Source organism: Carassius gibelio, chromosome B12 (assembly GCF_023724105.1).
Source record: "Carassius gibelio isolate Cgi1373 ecotype wild population from Czech Republic chromosome B12, carGib1.2-hapl.c, whole genome shotgun sequence".
Classification (NCBI taxonomy): Eukaryota; Metazoa; Chordata; class Actinopteri; order Cypriniformes; family Cyprinidae; genus Carassius; species Carassius gibelio.
In genome coordinates this window covers 13121336-13134498 of record NC_068407.1, presented here as the reverse complement: position 1 = coordinate 13134498, position 13163 = coordinate 13121336, and the positions used below count along the sequence as shown (strand labels likewise).

The 13163-nt window shown below is 36.5% G+C and overlaps 2 protein-coding genes and 1 non-coding gene across 5 annotated transcripts; 1 reads left to right on the top strand and 2 right to left on the bottom strand.

Annotated features, from left to right (window-relative positions):
• Positions 1 to 202: 202 nt before the first annotated feature.
• On the bottom strand, positions 203 to 5444 carry plbd1b (phospholipase B domain containing 1b). 2 transcript variants are annotated; one of them, XM_052571458.1, is made up of 11 exons: positions 5169 to 5444; positions 4796 to 5018; positions 4244 to 4327; positions 3535 to 3676; positions 3214 to 3354; positions 2917 to 3055; positions 2632 to 2832; positions 1269 to 1409; positions 934 to 1119; positions 720 to 826; positions 203 to 622 (listed from the first exon to the last, which is right to left on the bottom strand). In XM_052571458.1, the coding sequence occupies exons 1-11, from the start codon at positions 5230 to 5232 to the stop codon at positions 299 to 301; spliced, it is 1752 nt and encodes a 583-aa protein (XP_052427418.1). In that variant the 5' UTR covers positions 5233 to 5444; the 3' UTR covers positions 203 to 298. The 2 variants fall into 2 exon arrangements, with proteins under 2 accessions (XP_052427418.1, XP_052427419.1); XM_052571459.1 differs by having other exon boundaries at positions 476 to 622; positions 708 to 826.
• On the bottom strand, positions 5442 to 5514 carry trnar-ccu (transfer RNA arginine (anticodon CCU)). The gene has a single exon. It is a non-coding gene; the product is annotated as a tRNA-Arg (tRNA).
• A 348-nt stretch (positions 5515 to 5862) lies between these two features.
• Positions 5863 to 13106, top strand: rangap1b (Ran GTPase activating protein 1b). 2 transcript variants are annotated; one of them, XM_052571125.1, is made up of 16 exons: positions 5863 to 5978; positions 6449 to 6571; positions 6669 to 6796; positions 6875 to 6934; positions 7019 to 7198; positions 7352 to 7486; positions 7852 to 8010; positions 8098 to 8211; positions 8318 to 8417; positions 10005 to 10089; positions 10211 to 10340; positions 10452 to 10556; positions 10645 to 10747; positions 10881 to 10969; positions 11047 to 11171; positions 12381 to 13106. In XM_052571125.1, exons 2-16 carry the CDS (start codon positions 6460 to 6462, stop codon positions 12457 to 12459), a joined length of 1704 nt encoding a protein of 567 aa, XP_052427085.1. In that variant the 5' UTR covers positions 5863 to 5978; positions 6449 to 6459; the 3' UTR covers positions 12460 to 13106. The 2 variants fall into 2 exon arrangements, with proteins under 2 accessions (XP_052427085.1, XP_052427086.1); XM_052571126.1 differs by having other exon boundaries at positions 5886 to 5978; positions 6452 to 6571.
• The last annotated feature ends 57 nt before the right edge of the window (positions 13107 to 13163 follow it).

Sequence of the window (13163 nt, the reverse complement as noted above, 5' to 3'; positions counted from 1 at the left end):
TATTTGTAATAAACAAATCTAACAATAGGACATTTTTAACTTTGACAGGTCCTCTTTCTCTAGTGAAAAAGTACAATAACACTGCTTAGTCTGATATTGTTCAGATCAGTTTATCTTAATCTTAAATTACTGCACTGATACATTTTATTGGTAATTTGTTAATATTTATAACAATGAGCTTTGTCATTAACACAAATTATACGTACATATTATAAGTTAGGGTAAAATTTACTACTGTAGTCTTTTATTGCATAAACATGTCCAGCACTGATTGGAACTACTATGCATTAAGTTGCATTTAGGCAAAAATATACCCAATGATTTCATGGAACTGCTTGTAAATATCTGATACTAAATCGATTAAATCCTTTCCAAGTCTTGCATCTGTATCCTCTAGACTGCTGTTCATACATTGTACAAAACTATTATCAGTCTTGGCTTGATTTCTGGAACCAAAGAGCAAAGGCTGCATGCTGATAAATGTAAAGTTGTACGTCTGAGGGAGCCAATGATGAGCTGTCTGATTAAAACGGCTCCAAGAGAAAAGTGGAAGACCATTCTGAGTAGTGGGTCCATTCACAGCTTCAGCCGAAAATATCTGGGCCATGTGATAATCTGTAACCTAAATTTGACAGCCTCCATTAGAATCACACTATATCTTTACTGGTTTTTATGTAATAATAACACTTTTAACTTTAATAACTGACCTATTTCTGTACCTTAGTATCATAACAGCCCTCTGGATGAGGTCGTCGAAGTCTCAGGTCATTTCGACAGCAGATGGATTTACAAGGATGCTTCTTTGAATATGGGTCCTTTCTGTAATCTAATATGACAAGTGCTACTGTTCATCAAAAAATTAGATTAACCAGAAGGCAGATTATTTTGAAGAAACAGTTTTGAGTCATTTCCAAAACGAAAACTTAAACTCACCATTGTACCTCATAATGTATTTCAAGGTGTCCAGATTAGTGACTTTTCCCTGGTCCCTGCGGAAAATTTTAGCGCGTGGACAGAGGTCATATGAGAAATCTTCCCCATACTTTTTCCACATCACACCATAACCACTCATTCGGTAAATATCTGAGTGGAAAGGTATGTTGTAGGAGGCCCAGTAACCTATAGAGGTGATTTGAAATGCATATGATCTTGTTAAATTTACCCTTCAGACTGTGATTTAGCTTCCTACTTCGTATATCCTCTCTAAATTAATTTCCGATGGACTGATAAGATGATACTACTGGTTTTGTTGTGGAAATACTCCTCACCATGACGTAGCGATTGTGACTGATCCGAGTACAAAACCAAACCAGGAATCTGCTCCACAACAGTCAGGCTCCAGTCCTCAATCTGCTTTCCAAGTGAAACTCTTTTCAGATCCACCACCATATACTGGTTATTGTAGGTCCCTGACATAATTCATAAAAATAAAAAATAAAATAAAAAAGCCATATAAATATCATCTCAAAATTAGAATGTCGTGTTTATTTATTTTAGTATTGTGAGACTCATGTACTAAATAAATTCAGTGCACACAGACTTAAGTAGTTTAAGTTTTTGGTTCTTTCAATTGTTATGATTTTGGCTCAAGTTTCACTAAAACCCAATTCAATATCTCAACAAATTAGAATATAGTGACATGCCAATCAACTAATTAACTCAAAACACCTGCAAAGGTTTCCTGAGCCTTCAAAATGGTCTCTCGGTTTGGTTCACTAGGCTACAAAATCATGGGGAAAACTGATCTGACAGTTGTCCAGAAGACAATCATTGACACCCTTCACAAGGAGGGTAAGCCACAAACATTCATTGCCAAAGAAGCTGGCTGTTCACAGAGTGCTGTATCCAAGCATGTTAACAGAAAGTTGAGTGGAAGGAAAACGTGTGGAAGAAAAAGATGCACAACCAACTGAGAGAACCGCTGCTTGAAGTCCAGTGTTAAGTTTCCACAGTCTGTGATGATGTGGGGTGCGATGTCATCTGCTGGTGTTGGTCCACTGTGTTTTTTGAAAACCAAAGCCACTGCACCCATTTACCAAGAAATTCTTGAGCACTTCCTGCTTCCTTCTGCTGACCAGCTTGGTCAGATTATTGGTTAAATGACCATGGTGTTTGTGTGACTGGCCAGCAAACTCACCAGACCTGAACCCCACAGAGAGTCTATGGGGTATTGTCAAAAGGGAGATGAGAAACAAAAGACCAAACAATGCACATGAGCTGAAGGCCACTGTCAAAGAAACCTGGGCTTCCATACCACCTCAGCAGTGCCACAAACTGATCACCTCCATGCCACACCGAACTGAGGCAGTGATTAAAGCAAAAGGAGTCCTGACCAAGTACTGAGTACATGTACAGTAAATTAACATACTTTCCAGAAGGCCAACAATTAACTAAAAAGAATTTGAAGTGTTATGAAGTATTCTAATTTGTTGAGATAGTGAATTGGTGGGTTTTTGATAAATGTGAGCCAAAACCATCACAATTAAAAGAACCAAAGACTTAAACTACTTCAGTCTGTGTGCACTGAATTTATTTAATACACAAGTTTCACAATTTGAGTTGAATTACTGAAAGAGCACTGCAAAAACGGAACATAATTTTTGCACATAATGATCCACTTCTCTGTCTCACCTGAATTGTGCTTGGAAAATATTTGGGCCCATTGCTTCCCTGTGCAGGCCAGTGCATGTGCTACACGCACCCTTTGCCAAGCAAGCAAAGCCTCTGGGGTCACCAGGGAGAACAGAGAGGAGTTGAACACGTTGTTTGTGGTTTGAGTTACAAGCAATCCTGTTCCCAGCAAATAAAAATCATCCAGAGATGACAAGATCCCTGGAAATGATACGAGAAACAGTTTAATAGCACTAAATTTTTGTTAGTTTAAATTATAAAAGACATACATCTGCCTATAAATACCAGGGTAGCTGCTAAAGGACAGTCTGCTTGTGCCATTATGTTTATTTTTCAAGTCCCAGTGCTTGTAGATTCTCATGCTCGCAGCATAGCTGTACCAGCTAGAGTGACCAAGCAACAGATTCTCATAGCCAGGTAACATCTGCAGATAAAATGGGCAAAAACAAATGAAAAAAGGTTGTTTCGCGAAAGCTCTAAATATTCAGAAAAGTGCTATTGAAAACCCCTGACATGGGGTTTTTACTGGCTAATTTCTATCGCATTTGGTCCCAATTCAGAAAATGTGATTACACTCATAACCTTGATGAGAGCAGAACAGTGACTCATGCCTGGCATTCTGAAGGAGTCAGAAGAAGAGTTGGAACGCCTTTTGAGAACAGGGATTAAATCCAGCAAATCCCCAATACCATTGAGGAACTGAACCGCAAACATGGACAGAGGCTGGGAGTTGAAATGCAAGCGTGGAGTTTCAGTCATTCACACAAAATTAAAAACACTTAGGCATCACTGTCAATGAATGAAAAAAAATAAAACAAAAAGTTCACTTGAGTTATCAAACTCTAAGAATGAGATGTGTACACTACATCTAAACAGATGCATAGACATTTCAGGTTTCCTGACCTGTTCCTGTCTACTTTTGGCCCAGTATGCTGCCCCAGCATGCAGTCCATCCATCTGGGCCACTAGAAGACCCACGTGATGCCACAAACGATCAGTCTTCCCATTTAATTTCACTTGTGTTCTTGTCCATGAGTCTTGCTCACTATTTTAAAGAATGGAAGTTTAATAAAGACGGATATAATCATAGATTACTAATATGTGTGTTTATGCAACACAAAATTCTAAGATTCCGAACGTTTTTAAAACTTCTAAATGTAAATACTCTTTAAGTATGTGTCTTTGATCTGACATTATTTTAATTTTGGAACAGTGCAATCAATTAATGACATTAAGTCATTCAGCAAAAGCTTTTATCCAAAGCGACTTACAAATGAGGACAATGGAAGCAATCAAAATCAACAAAAGAGCAATGACAAGTCTTGGTTAGCCTTATGCAGTACATGCAGCAACGTGTACGTAGCAACACATAGTCTTTATTAATTATATAATAAATAAATAAAAAAACAGACTGAATAGAAAACGAATAGGGAAAGGTTGGAGTCCTTTTTTGGCTTTAGAATAGAATACAAAGAAAAATAGAGAGGCAAGTGTTTATTTAAATAAAAAAACAGCAGTTAGTAAATGAATAGAGTCTTACACATGTCTTAAAGGGGAATGTTTTATTATTATTATTCATTTTTTTAGAATGTAGGTAATAAATGTCACTTACCTCATAAAGCATTTCAGATGTTTTGTAACACTATTATCCTTTATAATCTGAGGATACATATTATAGTAATGGTTTATCATCTGTCTGTGAATAAAAAGTTATTGGGATGTTAATATACTGAAATGTGTGTGTTTCATTAACACCCAGGACAATGTATTTTAGAATACAAATGAACTCAGACCCCTATAATTTAGTGAAAATAATGTGTTTAATTTAATTTAATGTACAAATCAAAAAATAGGTTAGTGTACTTCAGATCTTGAAAAAATGACATTGTTTCTTAACAATTTTTGTAAAAGTGCACTTTATAATAATGCCAAGTTAAAGATTTCCCTTTAGGTATTTTTAATAATCTTGTGAAATGCTTTAAAGAAGTACATTTACAAAAAAAAAAAAAAAAGCCTGCTCTGACACACCTCAGCCCCTAATATAAAAGCATTCTTGTAAATTTGACGATATTTCTAAGTAGATTGTTTCAGTAAAAAGTCTATTCTCTTTAAAAGTATGTCAAAAGTGTTCTTTTTCCCTCGAGGGTTAGTCAGTTTAACTTACGAGGCTGTAAGGTATCCTTCAAGGTATCCAGCCAAGAAATATGTAATTTCATCGTTCTCCTGGAATCGTCCATAACCAGCCTGCACTTCCAGCACTCCCCATCCAGAAACTGATAAACTATCATTGAAATAACCAAGTGCATCTCCCTCCTCTTCCATTGCACCCTCTTTCAGCTCCACAGACCTCTGAACAGCATCCCAATATACGGTGGCTCTCTGCACATCTAGCGCACAGTGAGAACAGAGATCACAATCAATAAGCGTAAGAGGTTTCACAAGTTTGATATAATTTTATATCATGATGTCGCCTCGTTTGGTAACCAATGTCCAAACAGGGAACATTCTAAAATACGACACACTGAAAACACACTTACGCTGAGCCTTCACGAAGGTCGCCGTTAGGACGCACAAAACAAACCCCCGTGCAAAATGATGCATGTTTTAGTTTACTGTCTGGATCTGATTAACACATTCGCTATCTAATTTATAACCAAACCTTTAGTCAAATATAATATCCTAGAAGCTCAATACTTAAATGGAGGGTAATGACTGAAGAACTATAGCAAATTACCACCTGCTTTGATTCGCAGCCCTGCAGTTAGCTTTCTGTCAGTTGTTGGATAGCTAAGAAGCATTTAAAAGATTTCCACCCCAGATGGGACTCGAACCCACAATCCCTGGCTTAGGAGGCCAGTGCCTTATCCATTAGGCCACTGGGGCTTACGTCACATTTCTGATTACTCGTACAAATATGAAATTGTTTAAATTTTTAAGTTAAATTAATTTTTGATATATTTGATGTAATACATCCTATCTAAAAAGTCTCTGGTGTATATAATGTTTAAATAATTATAACTTGCTATTCAGATATACATTTACGTATTAACCGGTATTTATTTCTGTTTCAGTAACGTTACAGTTATTTAACAGTTGTAAAAAAAACAAAAACAAAGAAAAACTAATCATAATTATATTACACAATAAATAGTGTATTCAGTACGAGTAGTGGAGTCATAACAGTGAAAAAAAGTCAGAACAGGACTTATTGTGCTTTTATTATGAAACAATGTGACGCCGGCCCTTTCAAAGAACTGCCGCCTCCACGTGCCTCCTGTTGTGATGGGCTTTCTCTAGTCAGGCTAGTTATCAGCTGGCTTCTGTTAATATCTGTGCCGAGGTGTAAGGTAATATTCGTAGGTTTAAAATATCAATAATCTTAACATTTTTATATTTAACTATTGTTGATGTGATTGAAGGACTATTGTAAAGTACTGGTTGAGAGTAAAGTTTGGTAGCTAATTCTCTGAGCTAGCCTGCAATGACATTAGCATGCTAATTTTGAGACAACGTAAGTTCAGCAACATCTATTTCGAGTTTATCGAACTGCAAGGTGAAACATCTGGTTTCAAAGGAACACTTTAAAACGCCAATCTTTTGTTTACTTGTATAGTGACAGGCTAGCTTGTTGAGCTAATGGTACAATCCTGTTAAAAATGAATTAAAAAATGAGGATGTAACACTGATGTATAATGTGTGAGTGGGATGTAAATATCTATATTAGTAAATCCATATGCTACAGAGATCTATCAGTTTTTTTAAGGTTTAGTGTGCTAGATTTTTGTGATCCCTGTTAATGTTTTATTAACTTCATTAGTAGAGAAAGAAATGGCTTCTGGAGATATTGCTCAGATTACAGAGGCGCTGGCCAAAACTCATGTTGGAGAAGTGGAATTAAGCTATAAGGGACAAGGGCTGAAGTTGGACCATGCTGAGTCAGGTGAGTAAAAAAAATCTGTTAGCAGATTTATTTATTTTCTGTGTTAATGCATAAACCTCAACACTCATAATTCCTTTCCTTTTCTGTGATGTTGCAGTGAAAGAGATGGTGAAGGAGATCGAGGGGTGTCAGGGACTGCAGTCTCTCAGATTAGAGGGAAACACATTGGGGGTTGAAGCAGCACAGGCAATTGCAAAATCTCTTGAAGCGAAAAGGGAATTGGAGGTAGTTTTAAACTGCCACTGGAAAATGTTCAGTCTTTGACTTTGCTGTTTTTAATCTTTGCATTTTTTTTTTACAAAGCAATGCCACTGGAGTGACTTGTTCACGGGTCGCCTTCGCTCTGAAATTCCACCTGCTCTGGTAAAACAATACCCATCTCAAAAAGCTCAGTTAAATGTATTTGCTGTGAAATAAAAAGCTTACTGCATTTCCAACATTTTCTAGAAATCATTGGGCTATTCTTTGATGACATCGGGGGCCAGACTGACTCTTCTGGACTTGAGCGACAATGCCTTTGGCCCTGACGGTGTAAAGGGAATTGAAAGCCTTCTGAAGAGCGCTGCATGCTACACTTTACTTGAGCTCAGGCTTAATAATTGTGGCATGGGCATCGGAGGGGGTATGGTAAGTTTAGGCCGTGATTAACTCGATGTAACCGGTTTAAAAAAATGCATCATCATTTTAAACGTGTTAATATTTTTGGAGCTCATGAATCAGATAAATAACAGTTTTATTTCTTTAGTTTTTTTTTATTATTATTATTTTCTTTTTTTATAGGTCCTTGCTTCTGCTTTGACTGAATGTCACAAGCAGTCTAGTGCAGCTGGCTCTCCCCTGAGGTTAAAAGTCTTCATCGCTGGACGTAATCGGCTGGAGAATGATGGTGCTGCTGCACTTGCCAAAGCATTTAAGGTACTAAAGAATAATTGTTTTCTAAAAATGTATTTACACTATTGTTTAAAAGTTTAGGGTCAGTAACTTTTTTTTTAATTAATACTTTTATTTAGCACACACGTGTTACATTAATCAAAAGTGACAGTAAAGATTTTTACAAAGGTTTTTTGTTTCAAATAAAACGTTGTTCTTTAAACTTTTCTTGGTGACTTCTTTATAAATAAATAAAAAATAATTATATATATATATATATATATATATATATATATATATATATATATATATATATATAATAAAATAATCCTCTGCTGCCATAAAATTATACAATTTTGCTTTGTTTGACTCTCTGTTCTTCGTTCTTCTTGCTTTTTTTTTTTAAACAGTTGTTGGGCAGTCTTGAAGAGGTCTATATGCCACAGAATGGAATCAACCATCTTGGCATCACTGCTTTAGCCACTGCCATAAAGCACAACCCAAACCTTCAGGTCCTCAACCTCAACGACAACACTTTTACTAAGAGAGGATCGATAGCCATGGCGGAGGTATGTTGAGCAACTCTGTCTCATGACTCTATATGGTTAGAAGAGATGTTTATTAATGGCTGTCCGTGTGATTTCATCCATGTTTAGGCTATTAGGCACCTCCAGTGTCTTAAAGTCATCAATTTTGGGGATTGTTTGGTTCGCTCAGAAGGTGCGATTGCTATAGCAGGGGCCCTTAGAGAGGGACTGCCATTCCTCAGGGTTAGTTGATGCATGACACCAGCATTGGATCTAGCTGATGCACACAAACACTTCCGTTCAGTGATTGTACATACTGAGAGCATTCTAAAATATTCGTTTTGTTTAGGAGCTGAATTTGTCATTTGGAGAGATATGTGAGGCTGCAGCTGTGGTAGTTGCAAAGGCTGTTCGGGGCAAATCTGATCTGGAGAAACTGGACCTGAATGGTAAATTAATTAAATTTTGTTGTCACAGCATATTATTACTAAACAAGTATGCTTTTCCTTATCGACAACTGGTGCAAAACTCCTTTATGAATGATACTGTACTGTACATTCTGCAAAATTGATCAAGATTAGATTGAAAAATCAGGAATCGTAAATGAGTTAGACCATGTTTATTATTTTATTTTAATTTTTCAAGTTTTTCGACTCTTGTTGTCTGTCACCTATATTTAAAGGCTCCTCACATACGGTTTTAGGTATTTCCATCGTAATTATGACAAGCTGCTTGCTTTCAAACTTTTTTATTAACAGAAATTGGTAGCTTTGATATATTTTGTATATAAATCTGACATATTTCTATCCTTAATGTATATATGTATGTGTGTGTATTTATATATTCATAATGAAAATACACCGTACACACACAAATGGTACGTAAACATAACATTTTATTTTGAATGCAATTTTTCTTTTTTTCTTTTTTATGAATTTTATGAATATAATATTTTTTTAATATCAACTAATTCACATGCATATCTTTCTGAACAAGTGTGGACCAGAGTTAGACTGCACAGTACAACCTTAGTCCGCCTCCTAAAAGCTTTGTGACAGCTTTTTTTAAAATACAATGCATACATAATTACTTGGCAAGTTGATAATTGGATCATATACTTTTTTCCAAGCACATTTGACCAATTCCAAACCACATCAATCTTAATAACTACTATTCATTTTGTATTTAATCATTTATAAGTGATATATAATTTTCCCTTAAGGCTGGAAGTGAAAAACTGCAATTAAAAAATGATTAAATGCAAATGAGAAGGATGCAGTACTGGAATCTGCAAAGTTAAGGCATGACCATTGGACAGTGAAATGCTCATTAAGTCAGCAGGGTCAGAAAAAACAAGTGAAGACACATGTTAACTGCAAGAGAGTTTAATTAAGGTTAAGATTTAGGTGTAAAACCATCAGGAACCAATTAGTCTCCAGTGCCACCATTTCCCAGAACTGCAACCTACCTGAAGTCTCCAGAAGTGCAATGTGTTCAGTTCTTAGAGACTTTGCTTGGGTACAAAAATCCCCAAAAATGACCCTCATTTAATAAGAATAACATGCTGAAGTGTTGTGAACTACATGAAGTCTGATTTTGAAAGACCAGCATCACATCCACTTGTACCACTCTTTCAAGAATCTGGCAGTAAGTTTTGGGAGTCCATTTTTAGTTAATCTTCTTTCCTGAAAAGTCTGTCTTGCAGAGATGGACTAAAATGAACTCATTTTTCGGCTCACTTTATCTGTAAAAGAAAACCTGCCTGATAATTATGCACACCAGAATATAGATAGTTTTTCACTTCCAGCCTTCATGGACAATTATTTATCACTTATAAATGATTAAATACAAAATTAATAGTAGTTATTAAGATTGATGTGGTTTGGAATTGGTCAAATGTACTTAAAAAAAAATCAGAATATCAACTTGCCTAATAATTTTGCACTCACTATAGTGTCTCTGTTCTGTTGAATTTGGAATTCAATTTGGTGTCAAAGTTGTTATTATGTGGTAATGTTTTCTGCTTGCTTGTTTAGGAAATTGCTTTGGAGAGGAAGGCTGTGAGGCTCTCAGGGAAGTGATGGAGAGCATGAACATGGAAGATCTGCTGGGCACGCTCAGGTATTAATCTGGGTTGTATTGGATGTTTCTTGTATGAATAAATTAAAGGGAAATTCATATTTTCCTGTATTTGAAATACTTTTACAGTTAGACTAATGATAAATAGATGTTTTTAATGCAGTGATGATGAAGGAGAGCCTGAAGATGATGATGAGGAGGAGGAGGAGGAGGAAGATGAAGAAGAGAAGGAAGATGAAGTGCATACAGAGGAAAATGGTGTCAATGGAACAAAAGATGTAATTGAAGAAAAGGTGATCGCAGAAAACATCTGCAAGCCTGAATGGACTGCTAAACCTGAACCTGTTTCTATTTTCCATCAAATGAACAATTTGGAGTTTACCTGCGTTGTTCTCTTGCCACAGGAGGAGCCTCGCTGCACTTCTGAGCTCACGTCTTTCCTCATCTCACCGTCAGCTGAGAAACTGATCTCCCTTGGAGCCAAAAGGATCCAGCTCATAGAGCAGCAGGTACAGTGTTGATTCATTAAGTCCAGTTGTACATCAGGATGGTTTGACTTGTTCTCCAACCACATGAAATAATTTCCTTTTTTTTTAGGTTGACGTCTCCGATGCTAGCAAGGTTTCAGAAATTTTTCTCAAGATTTCATCAGTATACAAAGATGAACCAGAAGTAAAGCAAGCAATATTTGAGAGCACTGGTATGACTTAATACCATACAATTAAACATTTAAAGGAGCAGTTCACCTCAAAATGAAAATTCTGTCTCCACTTACTCAACCTCATGTTGTTCCAAACCTGTGTGACTAATCAGCCGTTCATCTTCTTGCCCAGATGCCCTGTTGAGGAAAGCCTTTTCCAACTCCCACTCTCAATCCTATTCTTTTATCTCCTCACTGATAGTGAACCTGGGACTTTTAAAGGTACTATACTAATTGTGATGCTCAGTTCAGTCTCTCTTTTTTTCAGTGTTGTTCATTACTGCTGCTTGCTTTTCCAGAGTGAAGATAAGAAGATAAAGAAGGTAGCTGTACTGCCTGGACACTTACTTGCTTTGGAGCACGCAGCTGCACAAGAGTTTTTCCCAGCAGATCAGGCTGAAGTTCTGGAAGAATTTGTGTCACGGTTAGTTTGGGTTCAAAATATAATGTATATCCAGTTTTATTGCATTTTCCTGACCACTTATGCACTCAAAATAAATCTTAAAGTGGGGGGTGAAATGCTCGTTTTCACTCAATATCCTGTTAATCTTGAGAACCTATAGAGTAGTACTGCATCCTTCATAACTCCAAAAAGTCTTTAGTTTTATTATATTCATAAGAGTGAGATAGTCTGTACAGATTTTTCCCGGAAAAACACGACCGACTGGAGGCGTGACGTGTGGGCGGAGCTAAAGAATCACGAGCGCGAGTAGGCTTTTGTGTTGAGAGCGTTTGGAAGCTGTGACATTACCGTGAGGAAAAAAACATCCAAAACAAACCATGGCTAACAGTCAGATTCAGCGTATATTTATGATCCAGAATCAGATCCAGAGGCTGAAATTTAACTAGAGCAGCATCAGCAACGATGTCTCTATGTGGTATGTACTGAAACTGTATATATTTGCTTAGCGGTTTTGGAAAATGACAAAGTTCCACATTGTCGTCTTTTTTTTTTTTTTTTTTAAGCTGTACATGTGGAAAGTGCAGTTTGATGACAACATCGCATGTTGTTTACTTGTGTGCTTATGCGCTGATAGCCAAGTTAACAACACAGAGATATTTGAAGCAGTTTTACTCACCGCCTGCGGTTCCAACACACGATCGTGACCCTTTTTCATTTTTTTTCACCCTCTCAGTGCTCTTTTATACGGGAGCGCGCGCTCTTCCAGCAGATGTGCCCGTAGGACCCATATAAGGAAATTCTGCTCCATCTAACGTCACACAGAGCCATACTCGAAAAAAAAACTTTCCGAAACTTGTGACAAACCGGAAGGAGTATTTTTGGAACAAAAATACTCCTTCAAACGTACAACTTAATTTTTTGAACTTTGTCCATGTTTAGCATGGGAATCCAACTCTTTAACAGTGTAAAAAACTCAGTATGCATGAAATAGCATTTCACCCCCCCCCTTTAAGTATCACTGCTAGTTTAGGGTATTTACCTTAAGCTACAAAAGCTAAAAGATGCGTCTTTGTACCTCTTTTACCCCTAAATGGTAAATGTTAGTACTTAAAATGGCACATATCAGTACCTTTGGAAAAGGTTACCACCCTAGTGACAGTTTTGTACCTTTTTTCTGTGTACCATAACAATCTTAAGACATACTTACATATATGTATTTTTGTTTTCCAGAAATGGCAAAGTCTTAGAATCCTGCTGCAATGCCAGAGATGTTCTCAAGACCACATTAGTGAAAAGGACCACTGCTTAATTCTTAAACCCCATTATATAGCCACTGAAAGTACTTAATACGGGTCATTCCAAAAAAAAAAAACATGACTGGATACATGAAACTTTGTTAACTCTTGATCTAGTTTATGTAAGATCTCAGACTGCAAAGCTTGGCAAAGTACAGTGATGACTAGTGCCTCATGATAATTAACTGAATTTCCTTACAGATCAGCTGTAGACAGCTGGCTTGGAATAAGAGTTTTGTTCTTTCAACTCTTTTTAGTAATATTGGTTCTATTTTTATACGTGGAAAGGGAAAATGGGGAAAAAAGGCACTGGATGATAATTAGGGCTTAATTATCGCTTAAACCTTAAATGATTGTAATGTTATAACTGATATTTCTGAACAGTTGTCAATACTTGAACTGTCACATTGACATGGAGCCACGAGCATGTTCACTCTCTCATGCCTTTTATTAGATGTGCCATATTGGTGGTGCAGTTTAAACCAAAATCAAGTCATATCAAAATCTAAAAGTCTTTAGGTTGAAATGAAGAAGGCATTGACAGTTAAGTGGAAAATTTTTTGGACATTAGTATATTTAATGCTACAACTGGTATGCACTGGATATTGTCATATTTGCAACATTCCATTTTGTTGATATTAAACAGTTTTCTTTCTTGGGAGATCATGTTGTCTTTCTTTCAGTGTAACATTTACCATTTTAAAATTTAAAGCCGTTT